This window comes from Protomyctophum parallelum, assembly GCF_964188405.1.
Source record: "Protomyctophum parallelum genome assembly, chromosome: 7".
NCBI lineage: Eukaryota > Metazoa > Chordata > Actinopteri > Myctophiformes > Myctophidae > Protomyctophum > Protomyctophum parallelum.
Window position 1 is genome coordinate 31,179,744 of NC_139705.1, and position 27,207 is coordinate 31,206,950.

General features: G+C 44.7%; 1 protein-coding gene across 1 annotated transcript in view; it reads left to right on the plus strand.

The window, feature by feature from the left end:
* nphp4 (nephronophthisis 4) overlaps window positions 1-27,207 on the plus strand; it is a 332,049-nt gene that overhangs the window by 69,670 nt on the left and 235,172 nt on the right. Inside the window, 2 exon segments of the mRNA XM_083769763.1 lie at window positions 2,514-2,663; window positions 10,649-10,785. Of these exon segments, the coding sequence (XP_083625889.1) occupies window positions 2,514-2,663; window positions 10,649-10,785 (287 nt within the window).

Consider the following 27,207-nt stretch of genomic DNA (forward strand, 5'->3'; position numbering starts at 1 on the left):
TCTATAGTGAGGGTGAAACTGGGTTGCTTGGTGAGTGTGTATTTGGAACCAATGAGGACTAAGTCGGTTTTGTTTTTGTTTGCGGAGTAGGGCACTAGATGTGGCTTTTTCCTTTATTTTATTTTTTTATAGAGGGATAGACAGTAGGCTGACAGGAAATGGGGAGAGAGATGATGGGGGGGGGGGGGGGGGGGTGGTGACATGCAGCAAAGGCCGTCGGGATCAGGAGTCGAACCCGCGGCACACTGCTAGACTGGACTACCAGCCAAGGTGCCTGGACCACTGAACCACGGCCCAGTGACCTAATGGTCTTTGATCACAAACTCTATGTAAGCCTTCGAACATTACTACACGTCAAGACGGCAATACAAAAAATAATAATAATCCGGTATGGGGTCTTCATCAGGGGGTATAATTAATTGGAGCCCTTGTCAGTCTTCTCCACTATCCTTGGCATTGAACTTAGTCTCTGGATCTTTCTCTGTGCGTAGCTGATGGTGCTCTCAGCCTCTCACCACCTCAGACTGGAGCTCATGTTTAAATCTTTTATGTATTGTATTCAGGAGGAGGACTTGATCCATTATGATTCTCTCTTAGCACAGGAATTTATTACATTTCTTTCAAAACTATGACTATGCGTCCACTTTCACTGACCTTAATTACAGTGTGTGTGTGTGTGTGTGTGTGATATCTCTCGTGTGTGTTTGTGTGTGTGCGTGTGAGATATCTCTGTGTATGTTTTGTTTTCACCATTTAAATGACTCTACTAAAGAGCTCAGAGCTGCTGATGGTGTCATGATGGAAGTGAGTCACGTTGCAGGACGGGAGAGATTCCAGCCAGCCATTATCATCACACCTCTTTTGTTTATACCGTTATTATGAGGCCAAAAACACCACATTCTGCACAGCGTTTCGCCTCCTCGACCACGCCCACTCGTTCTGTATGGCGTATAATGAGTCTCGTTGCAGATCCATCCAGTGAATGGAGCTCTCTTTAACCCACTTAGACCTGAGGACCATTCTACATCCTAAAAGGTTTTCTATGTCAGTGGTTCTCAAACATCATGTCAAGGATCCCAGAAATCTTATGAAATTGGCCGCCGACCCCCATCTGAAAATATGTAGTTCCAGGGACCCCTCCCCCAGAAGCAAATATTTTACTTAAAAACGTTCACTCTGAAAGAATATATATTCAAAGGTTTTAAAAAATAGCAGACCTACAAGTTCATAGCACGGCACTTTGTGCAGCGCTATGAGCTTGTAGATCTGCTATTTTCTCCTTAACCCATTATAGGTGGGAACCCCTTTTTGTAACCCTTCCCTTCTGGACAGGAACCCCTCTTGGGGTTCTCTACAGTTACAGTATGTACACTAATGAAAAATTACAAAGAAATCATGCTGCTATATATATTTGAAGTTTTTCATAAAACTTAGGTCAGGATTTAGAAGGCATTTTTAGAATCAGCCACAGGCCAGATTCTACTGAATGTCTTTTAAATAAATCAGGACAGTTTTCTGAAAGTGTTTCTATATCGGTGGCTTTTAAACTACTTCATGTCAAGGACCCCAGAAATTGTATTTGGCCGCCGACCCCCATCTGAAATTCTTTTTTTCCAGGGATCCCTCCAGAAGCAAGGATTTGAGTTAAAAAGGTCCGCTCTGAAATAATTATATATTCCAAGATCTGCGTCACATTTTCACGATTTTTCAAAAATAGCAGATCTACAGGCTCGTATGGCGGCACTCTATGCCCCGCTATGAGCTTATAGATCTGCTATTTTTCAACGGCTAAAGTAACGGCAAAATACCAAAAGGGGTTCCCGTCCGGAATGGCTTAATGATTGTCACTGTTGCCGTTGAAGGTGTAATTATGAATGCTGTCGGCATTGAATGATTGTTTGCGGCGGTGCTTGGGGCCTGGGTGAAGCCAGCGCGCACACGTAGCGGCGCCTCGTTTCGTTTCCAAACCGCCCCGCTCTCTCTCGCTCCGCACTTATGAAAGGAATTGGCGCGGGTCGACGCCTGTCACCAGGTGACCCGTTTGAACGATGACAATGTCTACCCCATTGCTCATATCTCGCAGCTCATCGTCTGAACGGTCGTCATTTTTGTGTCGCAAATGACATGCCTACCCCCCCCCCCCCCACACACACACACCCCCAGCCCCTGTTAATGGAGCATCACACCTAGGTCGCCGACAGCCAAATGGAATATTGAAAAATGGCATTGTCTGCGCGTCGCACGCGATATACCAACAACCCTCACATCAATATTAGCCTAGGAAGCGCCGAATGGAGAGGTGACACTTGTTTTGGTGTGTGAGTGAGTGGGCGGTTATAGTTGGTTGTGCTGCCACCATATGTCCTCCATAACGATAATGGGGCATGGGCATCCGTCGTCAGACTGACACACACCGCCACCTCATTACCACAATGTCCCCCACTAATGTGATGCGAGTAGTTCAGATGAAGAAGTCATGTTCTTTTTTTTCTTTTCTTTTTTCTTTCTCTCAGACGGCAATATCCTGAATGTCATGGATGGAGCTCATTTGGACTGTGTGGTGAAAGGCCACCCTGCCCTGGGCCCTGTGATGCATCTCCTGCCAGAGAACATGCTGGTGTCTGGCCACCAGGACATCCCAGGACTGACGCCCTCTCCAACAGGTACATGTTGTTGTTGGGTGGCAGGGACATGTGGGGCGGCGGTGGATCAGGGGTAGAGTGGCTGGATGGTAACCGCAAGGTTGCCTGTTCGAACCCGGGCTCCCCCAGAGTTGGTGTCGAAGTGTCCTTGACTGAACCCCTAATTGCTCCCGATGTGCTGGTTGGTCCCTTGCATGGTTTCCGCCACCATCAGTGTATGAATGTGTGTGTGAATGGGTGAATTGATGCACATCTATGTAAGGCTCCTTGGATGCGCCTTGGATGCGCTATATAAATGCACCATTTACCATTTACATGCACATCAAAGGGGGCTTCGGCCCTGCCCTTTTACCCGTCTGTAAAACAACTGCCCTCTCCAGACCACGAATGCAGCGTTTACTAATGGTGGAAGACATGCAAATGCTGGGAGCTGGGTCTGCATTGACTGCATAAAGCGAGCAAACTAGGAATTTCACTTTGATAGTTTTACCTGGCGGAATTACTCTGTGGGAGGGAGAAGTCCTAACCTAACAGGGACAAGAAATAAATTACTCTGAGAGCGGGGCGGTAACAAATCCTAACCTAACCGGACACGGGTGAAATTAATGAACAGTGCGGCGTGCCACATCAAACGTCAGCATGCAGGACTCTGTGAACCCGGGTTTGCTTCAGGGGAAATTTCTTTACAAGAAGCTTCCAAATGGAAACCTCGACAAGAACAAGGTGGTTTGCACCCTCGACAAGAACAAGGTGGTTTGCACCCTGTGCAAAGCAGAAATGGCTTACTGTAGGAGTTCTTCAAGTCTGAAGTATCACCTAACGCACAAGCATCCCTTTGCGTTGGTTGATGATAGCGAAGCTGCCGGCGGGCCAAGCACTAATGGCTCCGGGGAAAAGTGTTCGTCAAACTACAATGTTGGAGTGCAACCGTGGCAAGCCCGTCAGCCCAACTCTATCAGCCAAGCTAACTAACCTCCTAGCTCAGTGGATTGCCATCAACTGCCGGCCTATCAGTGTGGTTGAAGATGATGGGCTCGAGCTTAGGGCCACAGGCGACCCATCAGAGCCCGACACACACCGTCTGCGACCGCCGCGGTACAGTATTGCCGTGCGCCATAGCCGCACGGCAACACCAACAGGACGCAGCGCGCTACCACGCGGCTGGGGAGTTTTGTTGACTATTCCATTGCCACGCCCACAGATAGCCGGGTGGAGGCGTGACCGCGCGCCAGCGCGTGTCGGACGCAGCCGGTGTGCGATAGGTTCATTGAAAATAATGGAGGCGGCTGTGTCCGCCGCGCGGCGACGCGCGGGGGACGCAGCCGGTGTGTGGTGGGCTTTACAAACTACCTGCGAGACGAACTATCACAAGGAGAATCCATGACCAGTACGCCGCGTATTGAACATTATTATATTTTCATTACCAATTATGATAGGGCTCCTGGTCTAATGGGCCACGTGGCCCGTTCAAGGATTTACTTCTGGTCATTATTTAGGTAGCGCACACATATTTTCAATGCTTTCGGCAGAGTTCAAATGAGCCATTTTAATCTAGATTAATCTAGATTAACTCCAGAATTGCAGTGAGATTAATCTAGATTAAAAAAATTAATCTATGCCCACCACTAATATATATATACAGTATATATATATATATATATATATATTTATTCAGGTCTAATTCCTCATGGGGGCTCGAGCCCCACCACCCCCACGGAGTCTACGTCACAGACTGAGAGTGTGCCAAAGACGCCACTTGAGAGTACCCTGGACAGCACTTTGAGAACCACTGAGCTTAGCCTTAGATGCTGTAATGAAAACCGACAGTTTCAAAGTTTATTGAAGTTCATTCCAGGTAGAGGGCTCGAGCAGAGTACATGAAGACCCTTTTTTTTGGGCACTGATGAGGCAGTTAAATAGTCCTGTTATCATGGGCCGTGAGATGGGTTCGACGTGATATAGTGAAGTGTGAAGCGAGGGAGCTGACGAAAGATTGATTTATAGATGAAGGTGTATCAGTGAAGCAGCCAGTTGGGGACGGCCGGTTCACTTTAGCATACAGATTGCAGTAATGATGGCTAAGTGATCTATAACGGCTTTGCGTCTAGCGAGGTGGAACGGATATTCACAAATTAAATACCACCTCGCCGTGATCTAATACCGTGGCAGCGACTCTTTTTCTTCTCCTTTAGAAACCGCACTTTAGTTTCTTAAGCATACTTTCAAAATGTGGTTTATAGCACATTTCTTCCCAACCACTGGTACAATGTACCTGTGCTGGTACGTGGGACATGTCCCACTGGTACACAGGACATGTCCCACTGGTACACAGGACATGTCCCACTGGTACACGGGACATGTCCCACTGGCACACGGGGCATGTCCCACTGGTACACGGGACATGTCCCACTGGCACACGGGGCATGTCCCACTGGTACACGGGACATGTCCCACTGGTACACGGGACATGTCCCACTGGTACACGGGGCATGTCCCACTGGTACGCGGGACATGTCCCACTGGTACGCGGGACATGTCCCACTGGTACGCGGGACATGTCCCACTGGTACACGGGACATGTCCCACTGGTACACGGGACATGTCCCACTGGTAAACGGGACATGTCCCACTGGTACACGGTACATGTCCCACTGGTACACGGTACATGTCCCACTGGTACACGGTACATGTCCCACTGGTACACGGGGCATGTCCCACTGGTACGTATATCTATGCCGGTACGCAGGACATGTCCCACTGGTACGTATATCTATGCCGGTACGCAGGACATGTCCCACTGGTACGTGTATCTATGCCGGTACGCAGGACATGTCCCACTGGTACGTATATCTATGCCGGTACGCAGGACATGTCCCACTGGTACGTATATCTATGCCGGTACGCAGGACATGTCCCACTGGTACGTATATCTATGCCGGTACGCAGGACATGTCCCACTGGTACGTGTATCTATGCCGGTACGCAGGACATGTCCCACTGGTACGTATATCTATGCCGGTACGCAGGACATGTCCCACTGGTACGTGTATCTATGCCGGTACGCAGGACATGTCCCACTGGTACGTGTACCTATGCTGGTACGCGGTGGCTCAGGGGTAGAGTGGCTGGATGGTAACCGCAAGGTTTCCTGTTCGAACCCGGGCTCCCCCAGAGTTGGTGTCGAAGTGTCCTTGACTGAACCCCTAATTGCTCCCGATGTGCTGGTTGGTCCCTTGCATGGTTTCCGCCGCCATCAGTGTATGAATGTGTGTGTGAATGGGTGAATTGATGCACATCTATGTAAGGCTCCTTGGATGCGCCTTGGATGCGCTATATAAATGCACCATTTACCATTTACATGCACATCAAAGGGGGCTTCGGCCCTGCCCTTTTACCCGTCTGTAAAACAACTGCCTTCTCCAGACCACGAATGCAGCGTTTACTAATGGTGGAAGACATGCAAATGCCACTCCTTTCCATGCCACACCGGAAGGAAGGTCGCATTCAGGAGAACTGCTTTTTTCCGAAGTCTCCTGAACTTAAACACATTTGTTTAGAGGCGTGATGTCACGAGGCTTGACCATATATGGAGGCGTGTTGTCATGAGGCGTGACATCCCACTTCTGCCCCACTACTGCGTGTACTGTCCCACTACTGCGTGTACCCCCCCACCAGTAACGTGTACCTGTGCTGGTACTCAGGACATGTCCCACTGGTACGCGATAAGTGAATCCCAAGTTTTCCCGACTGTGAATCTCTAACCGTGCGTCACCAGGATCACTGATATGCCATTATGCTGTAGTAATATAGCAGCGCCTGGTACCATTATGCTGTAGTAATATAGCAGTTATATAACAGTATGCTGTAGTAATATAGCAGTTATATAACATTATGCTGTAGTAATATAGCAGCGCCTGGTACCATTATGCTGTAGTAATATAGCAGTTATATAACATTATGCTGTAGTAATATAGCAGCGCCTGGTACCATTATGCTGTAGTAATATAGCAGTTATATAACATTATGCTGTAGTAATATAGCAGTTATATAACATTATGCTGTAGTAATATAGCAGCGCCTGGTACCATTATGCTGTAGTAATATAGCAGTTATATAACAGTATGCTGTAGTAATATAGCAGCACCTGGTACCATTATGCTGTAGTAATATAGCAGTTATATAACATTATGCTGTAGTAATATAGCAGCGCCGGGTACCGTTATGCTGTAGTAATATAGCAGCACTGGGTACCATTTTGCTGTAGTAATATAGCAGTTATATAACATTATGCTGTAGTAATATAGCAGCGCCGGGTACGCTACTTGAGGCCTTGCGTGACACGACGCGGAGTACCGATCCCGACGACTCTTTTCTGCGTGTCCTCCCCAGTATCTCTCTCTCCCTGTTTCCTAAAAACGAATACCTTAAAATGCAAAATGCAATGCTCTTACTTGAGTAAAACTATCGAGTACTTTTTCCACCACTGAGTGCTGTACGATATGGCATGGCATGGGCATGGCATAGTACTTTATTGTCAGTTTGCACTGAAATTTGTCTTGCGACCCAGCGACCTCGTATGCGACACATATAGGCATTACACACATTTGACATAACACAAAACCAAAAGGAAAATACGATTACATACTGTACATGGAAACATGTCCACAGCTCAGTCTAGTCCTAGCCAAAATCCTGATTAAGCCTCATCATCTGATGGTCAAAATACCTCTCCAGTCTACCCGTTACTACAGACTAATAACAATAGAATAGATATTACAATCGATATCGTTATTTATAAACAGCCTCTGGCCTCCGGGGAATGATGCAAGTCAGGAACAATGCATGTTGTACTGGTTACACTTTCAGAGCAGCCGTGGTATCCATTCTCAGACGGTGCCCTAGTTATGCCCAGGACACACACAGGCAGACAGGTTTTGTGAATTTATTAGGGCTATCAAACGATAAAAACTTTTAATCATATTAATCACAGCTTAAAGAATAATTAATCATGATTAATCACCATTCGAACTATGTCCAAAATACGCCATGTCTTTCTGTATAGTGTTGTGGGAATGATAAGATAAATGACAGAAGGCGGATATACATTTAACTATACATAATTATGTATGTATGTTTTCATTCTTTATAACAAAAAAGTATGGCAGGATGGTGTTTCTCTGTCTCTCACCCCGTTGTAGTGTTATGAGATTTGAGCCGCTGCCTATGTAAAATCTCTTATGGCAATAACCAACTTGTGTTTTTTTTCATCCAGATAGGGCTAGATAGTGCAGTGTGGATGGGATTTATGGGGCGGGTCATCCAAGCATGGATTTTTATAATCTGATTAATTTCACAATTTAATTAACTCAGTTAACTCACTAATTTTGACAGCCCTATAATTTATACATAAGATACAGTAGCACTAGGTACTTTGTTGCAGTTACAGGTCCCTGCACACTGCTGCATTTTTCTGATTTTTAGCAGTGTGCAACCACCTTTACTGTCACTTTATCAGCCTAGACAATTTTTAGTTTTATTCTTTTGTTGGTTTGTTTCTTCTCTTTTCTTGAGAGAAAAGTGGAGACTTTTGTCACCCAGTGAAGGCTCCAAGGATGGAGGTGGGGGTGTTTTTATTTCCTTTATTAAATGTGGTGCTACAGTATGAATCCCTCTGAGGCCATACAAATACATTTGAGTTGAGTTGAGTTTGAGGTGATAATTCAGTCTTCACATTTTCACAATATTTGACCTTCAGCTTGATGAAAACACTTTCCCTTCTAGATGAACTGCACTGTGTTTTTATTGCAGCTATTATGGAGGACAGATGCTTTTTGAAATGTAATAATGCATTTCATGCCGTCTCGTACTGATAAGAACATTTGTGTGAAAGGAAAGGCAACGCAAAACAAAGGCAAACGAAACACCTGCACGGAAAATCTGGAAAATCCTGCAGAACCACCTAATCCTCCTAATCCGCTCTCATCCGGTTTAGTTTTTTCTAATGTCGCTCATCATCCAATTTAAATTGAAACACAATGCATTCCTACTGCAAACATGTCTGGGTATCAGATTCCTTCAATTATGTGTTCATTGAAGGAGGCACGGAACGCAACTATGTTGTGCGCATGCATGCACGGCACGGAAAGAATGCTTTTGTTGCTCATTGTCCGTTCTAGTTGCTATACGGCCAAATGGTATGCAAAGGCCTCTGTGATGTTGTTCTTCCTCTGTGAGCCTGCTGGATGGGGAGATGGGTTGTACGATATTGTTCTGGTCGTCAACACTTGTGTACCGCTGAGGAGATGGAGGTCAAGGTGCAACATCTGACCAAATAGGACGTTTGAACCCGAGTGCCGCGCTTCAATGCAAGACCATGGAATCAGGACTTTTCCATTACTTTCGAGTAATTGTGCAACCCTACCTGTCTGACGCACCTGAAAGATGCCACTCCAGGACACGGGATTAGTAGGAACGACCTCACCTGAAAGCAATCAAAAAAACATTAGACACAGTTTGCTGTCTATAACATTATGCCACGCATAAAATAGCTTAAAAATGCCAGCCTTTACTGCAGGGGGACAGAAATTGAAATGCAGTGTACTTAGAAGTACGTTTCCAAGCGGTGAATGTAATGAAGTCTGACAGTGCAGACACAATCATTGGGAGTCGGCGAGAGCTATATGTTGGCGGGCCAAATCCCCTCCATTTTTCCGGGTCTGTGAGCAAGCCGAGACCTAAGCCGCCTTTTAAGAATGCAGCTGCCGACTTGCTATTCACAGTGCATATACAGAGCCGTCCACCTCCCCTCCCAGAGACAAGGGGTCTCAATGAAACGCTGCGATGGCTACAGTACATTACACTTTGAAGAGATTACAATCACACCTGCTATTTTCTTTTTTTCTTTCCCGCTCTGTTGTGGACTGGAGGTGGTGATTGCGAAGGCCCTTCCACTGCATCCGTTGGGCTGGAAGTGCTTTACCTCTCAATTGGATCGGATAAAGTTCACACGCATCCAATTGGAGGCTGTTTTGTGGTTGTTTTGTCCCGAGAACTCGTATCAACCCCAACCTCTCTCTCGTTCGCTCATTCTCTCTCCACCCTCCCTCTCTTGCTGTTTTATAAATATTTCAGTGGGTATTGGGCAGCTAGCTCACAGCAAATCAATGGAGCACTAATTCAGATGGAGTTTCGGAGGCTCACAGCAAATCCAGGTGACAGAGACTCTAATTAAGGCATTGAAATGCAGTCAAAGCACCGAGCCTATAGCCCGCAAAACACCTATACTGACCCTAACTAACCCACCAAGCATATAGCCCGCAAAACACCTATACTGACCCTACCGAACCCACGAGCCTATAGCCCGCAAAACACCTATACTGCCCCTAACTAACCTACCGAGCCTATAGCCCGCAAAACACCTATACTGACCCTAACTAACCCACCGAGCCTATAGCCCGCAAAACACCTATACTGACCCTAACTAACCCACCGAGCCTATAGCCCGCAAAACACCTATACTGCCCCTAACTAACCTACCGAGCCTATAGCCCGCAAAACACCTATACTGACCCTAACTAACCCACCGAGCCTATAGCCCGCAAAACACCTATACTGACCCTAACTAACCTACCGAGCCTATAGCCCGCAAAACACCTATACTGACCCTAACTAACCCACCAAGCCTATAGCCCGCAAAACACCTATACTGACCCTAACTAACCCACCGACCGAGCCTATAGCCCGCAAACACCTATACTGACCCTAACTAACCCACCGAGCTTATAGCCCGCAAACACCTATACTGACCCTAACTAACCCACCGAGCCTATAGCCCGCAAAACATCTATACTGCCAAAACGATGGCTTAAAGAGGGCATGTGGGTTTGTGGGACACACACGCTCTCACACACACACACACACACACACACACACACACACACACACACACACACACACACACACACACACAGAGTAATAGATGCTATAATGCTATCTCTGGCCTGTAGGAGACGCTCTCCTGAGACCCCAGCTGCTGGACTCATGGTCCTACACCCTGGACAGACTGAGCGTGTCCCTCCAGCCGTCCCTGGAGGTGTTGGAGAGACGACTGCTGCAGCTGGTCAACGAGGACTGCCACAACACGGTAAGGCACTTGGGTTTGCCTTTGGGTCCGCGTGTAGAGGGGAACTGCCCATAGATCCGAAGTCCCGTTAGTCCGAACATGCACTGCTCCCGTGCTTGCGGTTAGGTTTAGGTTTGCTCCCGTGCTTGCGGTTAGGTTTAGGTTTGCTCCCGTGCTTGCGGTTAGGTTTAGGTTAGGGTTAGAGATAGGGATAGTAATTTCGGAACAATGAACCTTCTGACTAATGACACGGCACCGTGTAGAGACCGGATGTTTGGCCCGTTCACTCTCCCTCGGCCCTCTTCTTCCGGTGGTGCGTCTTTGTTGACATTCCTACTAACAACGAACTGTATAACGGGAGTTGCTGACGGATTCAGCTGCGTAGCTCTGAATCGGTCTAGAGAGATGGTCTTCATGGAGACGCTACTACAGGGCCACCACTCTGTTCTGATTATAATTCAAGAGGACCTGCCGGATGCTGCATTAAAACTCATTGAAGGCCAAGTGCTGATTTTACTTATTTTTCACAAGTTCATACGTTTTTAATTGATAACATTGTGATCATGATTTAAGACAAATATTACAACTTTCGTTTTAAAGAAATGGAACAAATCTATGGTGGCATGTGCTGAACTATTGCCATTTAGAGGTGGATGAGTTGCATTCCCATTTTAACTTTGGACAGTGAAGTAAAATATGCATCTGAAGACATTTGAGGCACTGCAGTAACATAAAGATGCTTCAGCAGCAATGCCTCTCTCTCTCTGTCTCTCTGTCTCTCTCTCTCTGGCTAAGATTGTGATTGGCTGAGACACAACCAGGAACTGGACTTTATTGATAGATCACAGTAAAGTTCGTTCAGATCGGGACTCGAACCCGCAACACAGTGTCATGCTGGATTACCGCTAAACCGGACCAGGCCAAATACCTGTATTTGGATGTTTTATTATTGTGAGAACGCATTGCAACAGGAATGGAAAGTCTGCCATTTCTATTAGCTTGGATTCTCCATCGATGGTGTCACTGGTGGACGGTTTTCTGAACTGCCCTCCAATGAGACACATTTTATCATGAACATTGAAAAGTGGTGAAGTGGTCCTTTAACACATTCCGTACGTACTACGTAGGACGTCTGAAAACGTCATAGGGAATCGAACCGTCGGGTGCATACGACGTCTGTAGACGTCGCATCCTCAATGATACCAGGCGAGAGAAGAATATTCTGCATTTTTCTTTTCAGTTCGACTTTCGGCCACCGTATGCTACACTCTCGGCTCATGTTAGCTTACCGTTGACTTAGCTATTAGCGTGGCAGAAAAAATGCTTCGTCTCTCCTAATCCAGGGCGCTCTCCATGGTCTTGAGCTGACGGATATACTAGTGCTTCATTTCTGCTCCTCATCCGTCTCTCCCGCCAAATATGAACGCTTTTTGGATCATACTGTATATATCGTATACATTAAAACAATAGCAATGTAAAGCAAACATTTTTTTCCGGATTGTTTCCGGGTCGTGTGTTTCAGAGTAAAAGCGGCCATGTCTTTCCAGCACCCCAGAGCTCCTATTTTGAAGGAATCCCGGCGCTGATTGTGTTTTAAGAGGAGACTTTGAAAACCTATGATCATGGATGTCTAGAGAAGGCTTGACAATATCGGTGGTTTTGGGGTGACATAATATTATCATTATTTCCCAGTTCTGCTTGCATTCTCTGTGCCATTATTCCTCCTGGCCGCTGCTGCTGCTATGCGCACAACCAATCAGTTGTTGGCAGTCCCTGCATGCCTGACCCATATTTCTCCTGCTGATACTATCAGCATTTTACTTATTGATTTGTAGCCAATAGCCAGACATGAGAAAGATGCTTGAGAAGAGCCTGGGGAGTTTAATCAGATGTTGGAGAATGACTTGTGGTGTTTTGTATCTGTAACAGCAACCTGTAGCGACTGCAGACTGTACTACTCTAGGTTCAAGGAGTTGTATTGTCATTACGAACGACATTTGTTTACTCTGGGTTCCCCAACTTTTTCATGTCAAGGACCCCCAAATTGACACTATAACTAAAAAATACATCGCATGGATGCACCTGGAAGGCTGGGACGTATCCTCAGTGATGTTTCCTGAGGTCAACAGGGTTTCGGGTCTACTATAAACATACCCCTCACTCAGGCGACCCAGCCGGGGTTGATCAAATCCCGACTTACGTCCCAGTATCTACCCTCGATCAGTCCATCAGGGAATGAGCAAGGCGACACAATCACGTAGGCTCTGTGGGTTGACTCCTGACCGGGCCCCTACGTCTCACCAGGTCCACTCCTGCTCTCACCAGGCCCAGAACCTGTGCGTTGCACCAGACTCCCAGCACCAGGCACTACATTGGTGGATTATAATGGCCCTCCTAAAGGCCTCACAGAGGATGGTTGGGCTTCCTCCTCACGGAGGACACAGGCTGGGGCACTAACCCATACTGCTCACCCGGCAGTGAGCACTATGGGCACTAATTAGCCCGCAGACCCCCCATTTGAAAAGATATGCCAGGACTCCCATAAGGGAAGATTGTTATGGCTCTTAGCAGTGATTCTCAACCCGTTCAATTTCAAGGACCCCCAGTTTCACATGCATTAGGCTACAGACCCCTCATTTAATGGCATTTCTATCTCTGGGACCCAAATTTATATTGTAAACTCTATGTTAATTTAACTAACGGGTCCATTTGTTTCCATTTGTACACTCTCAGAGTTACAGGCCCATAAGGGTCAATTTGGTTCCAAACTATTATTTAGCTGCATATGGACCCCCTGGAACTCCTGCACTTTGGGAACCACTAATCTAAAAAACACTTAATAAACATAAAACCTAAAAACCCCGAAAAAAGCAATTACACAACCCACTAATATAGCGGGGCTCATAAAAAAGCAGCAGCACTAATAAACAGCATTAAAAATAAACAGTTCATGTGTCATCACAGCTGAAGTTCATATAATGTTCTGGCTTTAATGTCCTGGCTCAAGTTCATGTGTCACAGCTCAAGTTCATATAATGCAGAGTTCATGTGTAGTCTCTCAGATCACTAGTGCAAAGGTCAGAGTTCAAGGTCTAGAGTTCATGATTCTCACAGCTATATAAGAGAAGAAGCTTAAACCATTTAGACCTGGGAACGGTTCTACAAATGTCTTCTAAATATTTCTGAAAGTTTTCTGAAAAACCCATGTTTCTATGTCAGTGGTTCTCAAACATGTTCATGTCAAGGGCCCCCAAAATGTATGTAATTGGCCGCCGACCCCCATCTGTTATGAACAATATGCTGTTCCAGGGACCCCCCAGAAGCAAAGATTTGAGTTAAAAACGTTCGCTCTGAAAGAATATATATTCAAAGATTTGCACCACATTTTCACGACTTTTCAAAAATAGCAGACCTACAAGCTCGTAGTGCGGCACTCCGTGTAGAAAGTAGAACAGAATGCTTAAAACACCAAAATGGGTTAATATTAATACTACACAGCCACGGACTGCCCGAAGGGAGGGGGACGACCAGACCGTGTGCAGAGTGTGACATGATAAGTAATGCTGGTCAGAGTGCAGAAAGTTCTACAACTCCCTCAGAAAGCAAGCACAAAGTGGAACTAGGCAGTTTATTTTATTGTGGGACATGAAGGTGACATTGAGTTAGAGTTATCTACTATTCTTTTTTTGGAATAATCCTGAAAGAGGTTCCACTATGATTACAAGCCTTGGTGCTGTTTAGCACCAGTTTCAGTTTGTTTCTTTGTGTATGCTGAAGCCATATGCAGCATATGGGGCTCAGAGCCCCATATAGGAGGTAGAGCAGGTCGTCCAATGATCCGTGGGTCGGCGGCTGCAATCCCGGCCCCTCCTGTCCACATGTGGAAGTGTCCTTGGGCAAGGCACTGAACCCCACATTGCCTCCAGTGGTTGGGCAAGACACTGAACCCCACATTGCCTCCAGTGGTTGGGCAAGACACTGAACCCCACATTGCCTCCAGTGGTTGGGCAAGACACTGAACCCCACATTGCCTCCAGTGGTTGTGTCCACATGTGGAAGTGTCCTTGGGCAAGGCACTGAACCCCACATTGCCTCCAGTGGTTGCCACCGTTGGTGTGTGGATGTGGAAAGTGAGGACGCAGGCGTTGACTGTTGACCGCTTCACCTCCCAATGTATGAATGAATGGACCATTGTAAGCGCTTTGAGTAAGTAGAAAAATAGACCCTTGTTGTTTTCGTTGACTGAAACTATGACGGAAGAGATCCAGTATAAGTCATTTTACACTTGGTTGTGTGCTGAAAATAGCCGATGTACAAGCTCACAACGCGTCGCAGCGTGATGCGTTGTGAGCTTGTAGATAGATTTTCAGCAAGTGTAAAAATTACGACGGCATCAAGGCCTGCCAAAATACATTTTAGTCGACTAAATCAGCTGTACATTTTGTCGACTAAAATCCTATGATATTGAGTCGACTAAAACTAGACTAACACTAAGACATTCCAGGATTTAGAAGCCAGGTGAGTATTCATTGTTTTATAGTCATCAGGCCGGAACCCTCAATCTGGAACTTCCTTTCCCTCAAACCGGAAGAATAACAATACAAGCGTGACTCGTTCTCTCGTAGCCTGTGGCTTTTATTGGGATAAATATATATATATATATATATATATATATATATATATATATATATATATATCTATATAAGGCAAATTCCCTCTTGGAAGAGTGGGAGCTGGCATACGTTAGTTTTTTTCCCACACAAGCAGGAGACCTGGGTGGGTTGGAATCCCTGGTGTTACATTTACAAGATCTCTAGGCAGCAGGTCAACTCCTAGCAGTGATACAGCCTTGACAAACTCCGTCATGATTATTTTTCCACGTCTTGATATTTTCTTTTATCTCACTTTCCATTACTCCAATCCCGTTGCTGCTGGTTGCAAGCGCTTTAAGAGCTGCCGCTGCAATTTAAGGCAAACCATTTCCTAAACTAAATGGAGCCTATCTATTCCCTTTCCTCTTCTTCTTGTCCGTGGAGAGTGGGACAGTTAACCATGTTTGACAGGTGCGGCCACGCGGCGACAATTATTTGTACTGTGGCGTTGCTCGGGGCCCAATCTCACTCCTGGCTAAGTGAAATGTGTCTGTGAGGGGATGAAAATTGATATGACGACGACACTGTCATCTCCTGTAACTCGTTGATATCATTGTGCCGGACTCCTTCATCCCAGACTCCGGGGGAATGACTTGTGTGCTGTGCAGTTAATCAAGCAGCTCAAGTGTGGACACCAATCTCCACCTGGGAAGACCTACAGCGGAGCCTCATAGTGTGGGATTTCTATATTCTGTGTTCTTCATGGCTTTTTTCTGCTTTAACCCATTGAGACCCATGAGGCCAATTCTAAAACGGTTTTCTGAAAAACCTATATTTATATGTCAGTAGTGCTCAACCTTTTTCATGTCAAGGACCCCCAGAGTTATCTGTCTGTCCGTCCCCCGTCCCCCCGAAGCAACGGTTTGAGTTAAAAACGGTTAACTGACAGAATATATATTGATATTGAATGATTTGCGCCACATTTTCATGATTTTTCAAAAACTGCAGATCTACAAGCTTGTGCCGCGCTTATGAGGCTTGTATGAATGCTATGGCGCTACTGCGTAAGACCTTCTCCAGTGGAAGTAGAAAATATTGATTTGGTGGGCTACTGGGACACATGAAAAGGTCTTACTCTGGGTCATAACTGCCAGGTGCAACGAGCTCTCGTAGTGCCCGTTTTCGTTAGTTTCCGACGTTCTTCTGTTGGTTCACTCACTGTGTTTTGTTATGGCTTTCCTGTTCGCTCCAGTTGGCTCATAAAATGAGCTGTTGTTGCCACTCGCTCTGTGTTGCGGCATTCAGAGTATGGGTTTTTATGCCATTCAGACTCCCATTGGCCTAGGATGCAGCCAATCATGACTAGGTTGAGTTTAGAATGGTCTGTACGGTCATCAGTACTGGTGCGTGCAAGTGTAGGAGTAAGAGTTTGATAGATGGACCTTTGATCCAAGAAATACACTCTCTGTGGCATGTGAGCCTTCGCTCTGCATTTTCTTAATGGCCTCACCCTTGCTGTTTTACCTCTGTTGTAAGCTGTAGGTGACACCAAAGCCAAGGGTATTTACAATGCAGTCTTTTTTTCATCACAAAACATATTTACATGAACTGAAGGCCTATAGCCTTGCGTAGCCAGCCTTCATCTGCCTTTGCAATGCATATTGTCCCATGCAGACAGATTAAGTCTAGCCCCTCTCTCAATTCACCTTTAGCTAAGACCCGGACTCTCCCACTTAGACACTCCCACTTGGACACTTTCCAGCCAGGCTCATTCATTCCAATGTAAATATAATGGATTTTACACATTAAACACTAGTTCATTTTTGGAACCAGACTTTCTAAATATCTTCCAAATCCGTCAACAAGGCTTGCCATATCCACTGGAAAAATGTGCTTGACATTTTTTTTTTTTAAACAATCAGTGTTGGCAAAATATTACTTTAACACTAATATACTACTTATTACTTATTACTTTAAAAAAAGTAATAAAGTTACACTACTTATTACTCCCTGAGAAAAGTAACTAGTTACTTATTACTTTACTTATTACTTTTTTCTCTCGCCCCCAGTAATTGCATATTTTGTCCCCAAAAGTCTTAAGGTCATTACACACTGGCGAATTAGCGACGCGATGCGAATAAGCGATCTGAAAATGCGAAATATTGCATGTTGCAGTTCGCCTGCGAATCTCTGCAAAATACGACACCAGAGCGAACAAATAAAAGCGAAAACGGTCGCATTTTCGCACATTCGCACATTCGCCACTGATGTGGAAGCTTGCATGGACTTCAATTGTTTTTTTTTAAATGCGAATTATTCGCACGAATATATCGCGTCGCCAATTCGCCAGTGTGTAATGACCTTTACTTTGCATTTTCAACATTAGCAGTCCCCCCTCCCCTATTCTGCAGTGTTTATTTAACTCATGATGATGGATCCATTTGTACATAGATTAGACATAGATTAGAAGTAGATTTCGACGTGGAATATAGCTTCTTCCGTATGCACAACTTGCAGCGGACAATAATGTTCATCTCGTCTTGATCACGGACATACTCAAAATAATGCGAATACTTCCAAGTATTGAATGTTATAACGCTTTGTTGTGCCGGTGTTTCTGTCTCCTCCACCTCCTCCATTGTTAGTTTATTTACATCTCTTCTCTCTGCAGTCTAACGAGTTACACACACTAGTTTAGGTTGTTGTTCCGTGTTCCGGACGGTTTAAGGCCCGCCCTTCTGCATCTGATACTTCACACATACGTACCGACGAGTGTGCATCGTTTCCGTATCCGCTCTAGAGTCTAGATCTAGAGCGGATCAGCAGTCCGAAAAGCAACTTGACTTCAACCCAGTCTACCATTATAAATAAACACTCAAACCCACAGTTCCACCAAGGCTCGTGAAAATAGTAATAATATTACTTTTGAAAAAAAGTAAATGTAATATTATTACTCAAAATGTGAAAGTAACTAGTTAAGTTACATATTACTGGAAAAAAGTAATAATATTACTGAAAGTAGTATATTAAGTTACTTGCCAACACTGTTTATCATATAGGACAACTATTGGTGGAGAGGTTTGTCTAACCCATGTTATGCTTAGCTGTGATTAGACCATAGCAGTGCATAGCTATAGGTCAATTGTGGGAGGACTTCACGGCCGAAATGGTGACGAGCCAACCAGATTCGTCTGGAACCAGGCTTTAACCAACCACGGCCCAGTATGCAAATATGGGGCGAGAACAAAACGTTCTACCTCTGCACGCAGATTCGTGTCACTCAATAAACACCTCGCAAGTGTTGCCTGTGTGTGTGTGTGTGTGTGCGTGCGATAGAACGTTGTGAAGAAGAGGGCTTGACAGGTGCCGCAGTGGGAGGAGTATCAAAGGTGAAGCATTGCTGTGGCTCAGTGCATGTAATGCATTGATTAATGGGGAATGGAGCCACTTGAATTCACTCCGCGACGGCTGCCAATATGTCAATCTAATCTCCGACTTGTCTGCGTGCCATACGGCGATGGTCACCGCGACTCAAAAGAGAAAAAAGGGCTCGAGTTCTTCATCGACGTCCCCCGAAGGGACGGCGCCTGAACGCTAAGCATTGTTGTCGCTCAAAAGACGCTAATGGGAACGTCATTGGAAAAGGTGAAGGAAACATTACATCAGGATTGATTGGGTGTGTTCATTGCAAAGGTGAAGGAACATTACGTCACGATTGATTGGGTGTGTTCAGTCGGGACTCCCAGTGGCCCTCGGGACGACGATATAAATGTTATCACCCTTTATTGCTTTGTATTGTCTTCATTACAAGACACACCGGTGTCTAATGGGGAGTTAGAAACGAATACAAAAGTTTAGAAGTAGAAACAGTGCAACTTTGTCTCCCCCGCTCCAACGCGCATTAGGTGACACCTCGGAATGAATCACTTCTCTCACTTTGAATTGCACCCCCCCCTCCCCCCCCCATTTGAGCGATGAGCTTTGAAGGTCTTCGCAACTATCCTCCTAAATCGTGGGGATTAGTTAAAAGTGTTCCTGATTGACTTGCCTACGGTCGGTAAAACTTTTGTGCTGACGAAATTCTCACGTCTGTGAAAGGTGCTAATGCATGCACAATCCTTCCTGACAGCAACTTTTAATTAAAGTTTGTGTGTGTCTGTGTGCGTGTGTGTGTGAGTGCATGCGTGCGTGCGTGCGAGACAGAGAAGATAGTGTGTCGGCGTGTGACCTTTTGAAAGCGTGAATCCATCTGGATTGTCATCAGGATTTCACAGAAGTGATGCTGACACCTCGTGCCATATTATTTTGCGCGCATGTTTTGTGCACTGCGTTTCTTGTGTGTTTAGCCGGTTCTGTGTTTAGGCTCTTAATGTGCATACTGTGAGTGATATGGGGGGTGTAAGAAACAGTGAAGTATACAGTACGGTGTGTGTGAAATGAATTCTCATCTCATCTCACACTGTCAATCCAATCTACGCCAACGTGCACGTCTCTCAATAAGCGGGGTCTATATTTAGCAACACACCATCATCACAGAATGTAGGTCTCTTTTTATATGTTTCCCTCTTTGCCATGCGGGGCGGGCAACGCCCCAGCTTATGTGTTACTTTTCATGTGAAATACATGGGACTAGCTTTCCATAATGTTTACAGCTCACATGATGACGTGTAGACCATCGGTTCTCAAAGTGCGGTCCGGCCGTTGATTTTAAATTGGGGTCCCAGAGATAGAAATGCCATTAAATGGGGGGTCCGTAATGGCCTACTGCATGTCAAACTGGGGGTCCTTGAAATTAAAATGGTTGAGATTCACTCAATTCTTCTGTTATTTGCATCCCTGGCATTATGTTTTTCAAATGGGGGGTCTACGGGCTTATAAAGTGTCATTTTGGGGGTCCTTGACATGAAAACGTTTGAGAACCACTGGTGTTGTAGACCAATGTGGAGAGAGAGTGACGTCGGAGTAAACTATAATCCCTGACCTTCTGCATGCCCAGAAATCAGACGGGGGCACCGCACCCCTGGCACACACACACACACACACACACACACACACACACACACACACACACACACACACACACACACACACACACACACACACACACACGCATATGCACGCAAGCACACACACGTGCACGTGCATGCGTCTACGGCAATCCACTCCTCCAGTGATGAAAGGGCCTCTCCATGGCGGTGTCAGAAGTGGCCTCAGCGTCTTGGCTGGTGATCAAAAGAGTGGTAGAGAAAGAAAGGCAGCAGGGGGACGGGAGATTGGACCAGGGGAGGACAAACGCCATGCCGCAGGCGGAACAACGTGTCTTAGCCTAATTTAATTATTCAATCGTTAAATTATTTAAAAGGACGAGGCCCGGCAGTAGAGACATTTCTTCCATTTCTCTAAAATGTACCAAAAAAAAAAGAAGGAAATCACTCAACACTATAGGACTGCAGCTGTGGCCGTGGGGCTGTGCAAAGACAAAGGGGAGATAGGATGGGAAAGTTTGGTGATCTTTCTCTCTCTCTCGCTCTCTGTCTCTCTATGTCTCTCTCGCTCTCTGTCTCTCTCGCTCTCTGTCTCTCTTTGTCTCTCTCTCTCTGTCTCTTTCTCTCCCCCCCCTCGCTCTGAAAGAATATATATTCAAAGATTTGTGCCACATATTTAAGATTTTTCAAAAATAGATCTACAAGCTCGGTGCCGCACTATGAGCTTGTAGATCTGCTATTTTTCACTAGCTACAGTATAACATAATGCTTAAAACACCACAAGGGGTTCCCGTCTAGAATGTGTTAAAGTTTGGTGACACTTGCGCCCGTGATTATGCCTAGACCCCCATTTCAGTCATGACCCGCATCACATATTAATGATTGCCTCTGTGATGATTAATAAGCACATAACCATACAGAACAGTGTAAAGCTATGTGTGCCACACCTGTTTGCCATGCAGTGTCTGTATGTGTTTTCTTTAGTGCTACCGTGTAATTGATTGATAGATAATCTTATTCACAGTGTGTAGAATTGTGACCAGATTTGACTGAGAGCCTGCCATTTGACTGAGAGCCTGTCATCGTGCAAATTCCAGCTTTTCTCCAGAGGAGAAAAAAAAATATTTTCAAAAATGAGTTAATAACACAGTTAGACTCTTCACATACTAGAGCATGTCTGAAATAAGTGTCAGAGCTGAAATCGACATGTAAATATGACATAAATGCTTAAACATGTAGCTACAGTAGGTGTAATGTTAGAGTCCACAGAAGTGAACCTTTCAAACCTGTTTTCTCAACTCGCTGTTTTCTGCAAGACATTACTCTATGAGCCATATCTCCAAAACTGGTGGGTCAAACTGAACAACCAATATGTCAATTTGAAGTTATAAAAAAAAAAAAAAAAAATCCAATGGCAGTCCCTCAGTCAAATGTTGGTCACATATTCTCAATTGTTTAATGCATTGTTTTTAAATGTCTATAGCTGAAAACAGTCCCTGGAGAAAGAATGTGCATTACAACATGATGTTTACTGTTTAGGCAACATTGGCTCAATTATTTCAAGTTCAGTAAGTTCAGTAAAAATTATAACTTTGGAACAAAATGTAAACAATTTCTGAATCCATTGAGGCTCGACTCGCCCAGTCTAGCTCCAGCCATTCATATGCAATGAATTCTGGGATAGCAGCTTAGAAGCAGTTGATGTGTACATAATTCCTTAATGAGTTTTAGTTTTTTTGTTATCTAACTCAATAAGCAGTCGCTCTTGTTTAAAAGTTTCAAACTGATGAAGGAACGTTATGTGAAAGAAAAATATTGACTGTAATACAAGTAAAAATGGAACTCCGATTCAGAGCTTGTTGAGCCTGGAGGGGAAAGGAACTGGTTGGAATAACGTGTTCCTTCCACACGCCACGTCCATCCGGGTGAAACCCCCCAGGTGAAAAGAAGCTGCTTGGACTCCTCATGCATTTGAACGAAATATGAGGTCAGTCCGTTTCTCTCCCCAGGTTAGCAGAGGGAGTGTAGCGCCCAGGATTACACTATTGACACTGGATGAAAAAAGGGTTACAAAAATTGCCGGATTATAAAAAACTAAGTAAGCAAAAAACAAGTCATCTGGGTTCAACTGGGGAACGAATAAAGATGAACATTTACATTATCGTTATCCATGATCTCTGTGGTACGAGCACAAGAGCTGTTGAAGATTGAAACCTGATTTATAATGTGTTGCAATGGGCTCTGAAAATATCTGATCTACAAGTTCAAAACATGTGACAATGTGCGAGAGCTCGTAGATTGGCTATTTCCGGTGAGCAACACTAGTATGAATGAGTATATATTAGCACAATAAGAGTCATCCAGGCCAGTGCGTTTGTAGATCTTCTATTTTCAGAATGCAACCAAAGCGTAAAATCGGACATTACGGCAACATCAAGGCCCGCCAAAATATAATTTAGTCGACTAAATCAACTGTAGACTTAGTCGACTATTTAGTCAACTTAAACTAGTCTAACACTAAAACATTTCAGATGACTAAAAGATGACTAAAACAAATGTACTAAACTAAATTAAAATCAAATTTTGTTGTCCAAAACAACACTACACAGAGTCATGGGGCTGTGCGAGGCACTTTCGATTAAAAGGCCATCCGGTGTGGACTATCTTCCAGCTGGCCGGATCAGTGTGTGTCTGACTGGATGGTTTTGGGCTGTTGTGAATTGTTGTCTGTGTTTTTTTACCAGGGGGGCAGCAGTGATCCATCCGTGGAAGCGTTGTGCCAGTTAAAATCTGTTAAGATGAAGAGAGGGGGGAGTTTGGCAGATGAGAGCAGCATGCTGATGACTCACCCTCTAGCTGTCCACGCACGCACACACACACACACACACACACACACACACACACACACACACACACACACACACACACACACACACACACACACACACACACACACACAGAGAGAGACAGAGACAGCTCCTAACAGAAATGAGTGCAAACAAATGCAGATGCAGACATAGTACACTGTCCAATCCGTGATCATGAAGCATGCCCATTATTTATTTGGTATTTGAGCCATGGACCACCATTTGATGAGATGTTTGGGTCTTGGGTTGTGGTTGTGGTTGTTGGATAAGATTTTGTCTACAATTCCATGTTTTTGGAAAATGTTGATCAAAATAACAATTCTTCTACATTCTCCAATTCTGTAGACAATCTTGTAAATTAAGTAATCTAGATGTACCCCTCCAGGGGTACACGTGGTACACATGTGTCCGTGGCAAATTCTAGATTTTCTTTTTTACACACCATTATAATATACCCTGTATATGTTCTTATTTTGATCATGACACTGATTTACTACGACACTATGTGTATGGCACAATATGATTCCAGCTATAGTACTAGACCCCATGACTCTGAGTGTACAACATGGAACCAAAGGACTCCTTTAGCCTGATTCACTAAGTTCCACGGATTACTGTAGTTTAGTCACTTTGCTAAAACAAATACGCGTGGAACGTATGTACTGCATGAATCGGGCTGGAAGCTAGGCTACCATTTGGTTTCATTTGTACACTCTCAGAGTGACCAAAGGGTCAAAAGGGTTTGCCCTAACCACACCAAAGGGTCAAGACGGTTTGCCCTAACCACACCAAAGGGTCAAGACGGTTTGCCCTAACCACACCAAAGGGTCAAGACGGTTTGCCCTAACCACACCAAAGGGTCAAGACTGTTTGCCCTAACCACACCAAAGGGTCAAGACTGTTTACCCTAACCACACCAAAGGGTCAAGACTGTTTGCCCTAACCACACCAAAGGGTCAAGACAGTTCACCCTAACCACACCAAAGGGTCAAGACGGTTTGCCCTAACCACACCAAAGGGTCAAGACGGTTTGCCCTAACCTCACCAAAGGGTCAAGATGGTTTGCCCTAACCACACCAAAGGGTCAAGATGGTTTTAGCATTGTCCCTGCGGTGTGATGTCTTGTTGCACGTTGACCCATGTTGACCTACGTTGACCCTAGTGATTACACGCATGGAATTCAATGGCCCAAACCACACCAAAGGGTCGAGACGTTTTTAGCGTTAACTCCTTGCAACCGTTTGGACCCAAGGAGTTGCATGGTGACCCTTTGGTGTGGTTATAGGGCTTCACAGACCTCGTATGGTCATGCAGGGCTATAGTTCTTTATGTGTTTCTGGTAATATTGTCCACTCATCTTGTGGAAAAATTGGAATTTCGACAACAAATCCACCACAAGCCAACATGGCTATGACCCCCACTAGGTTGACTAGGTTTTTTCCCACAGTATGCCATAATTATCCCATGCACGGCATGTGCGCGTATAGGCTATACGCTTGCGTGTGTTCAATGGTTGAAATGATTAGCAGGCAAGCTTTTTTCCCCAAAACTTTGGCACGGCATACTCAAACTTTTTCATGTCAAGGACCCCCAAATTAACACTCATTAGCCTGTGGACCCCCATAGAGCACCGAAGTCCTAACGTAACTCGCTCATCCCTTCGATTCCCCTGGTTCGCGGAAGTACATTTTTCTATGGAGAATAACATGGGGTGATCTTAATATCGTCTACTATAAGCGTTGTGGTCCAAAAATAAACAAGCTGTCTCGGCGTTATTGTCAGGGAGGTGTCTCTGTATCGTTTGCAACAGTCAGTCACTCATATATGATACAGTCTGCTTCTAGCGAAAATGTAACTAATTCAGTAGCAGTAACATTAGCGTTTTCTCTCAGTCAGTTGATTCTTCATATCCATATGAGTGAAGCGGCCGGGATGACGGTGGTATAGGCATATAATGGAGGACGACACCAGTGCATTCACTCATGCTCTGACAGTGGAGGGAGGTCTTTGGTCTGTTGTTTGCACTGTAGTCAACACCATTTGGATGGTAATCCACCAGGAGGCCATCTCTGGGGAGGTGGTCTTCAAACAGATAAAAACTGAACTGAAGACAGAGCTCTAGACTCAAGGTGGAAAAAAAGCTTGGATATTTTTGTATTTTGTGTGTTCTGTGCATTGCTTCTGTACTGCATTCAAAATGCCAATTTCTATGTAATATATTAATGCATGACTGAATTGTAAACCCTGACTAAATCTCAAGCAACTATGTAAGGTACCATTCTGCTCATCCTGAGCAGTTAGGCAAAGCCACTTTCTCATATGAACTCTGGAAAATGTCCGGACATACACGTAGCGTGCAACAGGAGAATGTCCGTTTCAGATGCGTTCACACATTAAAGATGGAGAGTACTGTTCTGTTTTGTTTGTTTGTTTGTGGCATTAACATTACTCTAGTAGACCCCCAGGTGCCGTTAGAATATTCAAATATGTCTTCCCTGTGTATTTTTGGTTTCTTCCACAAAGATGAAAGCCTTTGAGTCAAAAAGGCCCAATCGAACATGCACCGTTTTAGTGTCATCATAACCCTAGCCTCGATACCCAGGCTTTCATTTCGTCTGCGCGAAAGATGAAAGCCTGGAAAAAGCCGTGGGCTGAACCAGTCTAAAAGTGGGAGTCAACCCTTCCGGGTGGGCGTCGCTCTAAATGATGTGACGTAGCGCTGCACTAGGGGGGAGAGGAGGGGCCGGGGGTGACGGACAGATCGATGAGATCCAATCAGGGTGCGCGCATTTCTGAGGCGCGACCCGCCCCTCTAGACCAGAAATGTCTCTGCTTAGGTCAGGCTATCATAACCCTAACCCCTCCCACATTATCATACAACACATAGCTGTGGGCGAGGCTTAAGTTCAGGTGGGTGGTGCTAAGGTGAAAACCAGGTACTGTATACTTAATGAACGGGTGGGGTGTAGCCACATAAACACATAATTGTACCACTTTATGTATAACTTTTTGAAAATAATCTTCCTCGTAAAATCATAGTACCTGTAGGCCTACCTGATGATCATTTAGGCACTCCATCTTTTAAGATAGGCTAAATACTGGGTGTGGGTAGTAGTCGATGCACACATTAGCTCACCCATTCTTGAGATAAGGGACAAAACTTTTTTCAAACTAGATTTTTTTTTTTTTTAAGATACATTCAAATCAAATAGATGTATTTGTAGACACAGGTCTCAACTACCAATCTTGAGAAGGAACAGGTTTTTCGCATAACATTTCTTTCTAAAATGCACTTAATACCTGATTCATGTCAACTCCGTCAGACACACTAAAATCCCTTTTAATTGAATTTGATAATTTCAACAATAATATAAAGTCCTCAGTTATATTATAATGGCTTTATGTAATCAAGTTAAGTAATACAATTATTTTAATATTGTTTTGTTCCAATATCACACTATTATGAAATATCCAATTTCTCAAATCCGTCATTTCAACCTTTTATTTTCAATATTATAACATGAAAACCATGTAAAAAAAAAATCATCATTACGTATCATTTCAGTTGGTGTTTCAATACATAAGCACAAAAGATTTAACATCAAATTTTCTATTTCTTTGGAAATTAACAAAAACATCACGGGACGAACGTCTGACGGAGTAGACGAACATCTGACGGAGTTGACAAGTTTAACTGATTTAGTTTCTAGACCACCTAGGATCTTGATTCTGGTGACTAATCCCACATTTTCAAGGATGAGGAATACAGTGGTACTATTTATATTGGCCCTGTGACCATGGCAGCCATTTTCAAAATGGCCGCCACCTGCTGTTATTTTACACTAACTCAAGTTCTACACCACCTAGGATCTTGATTCTGGTGACTAATCCTACATTTTCAAGGAGGAGGAATACAGTTGTACTATTTAGATTTATCCTGTGACAATGGCAGCCATTTTCAAAAATGGTGGACCTGCTATTATTTTACCAATTTAGTCA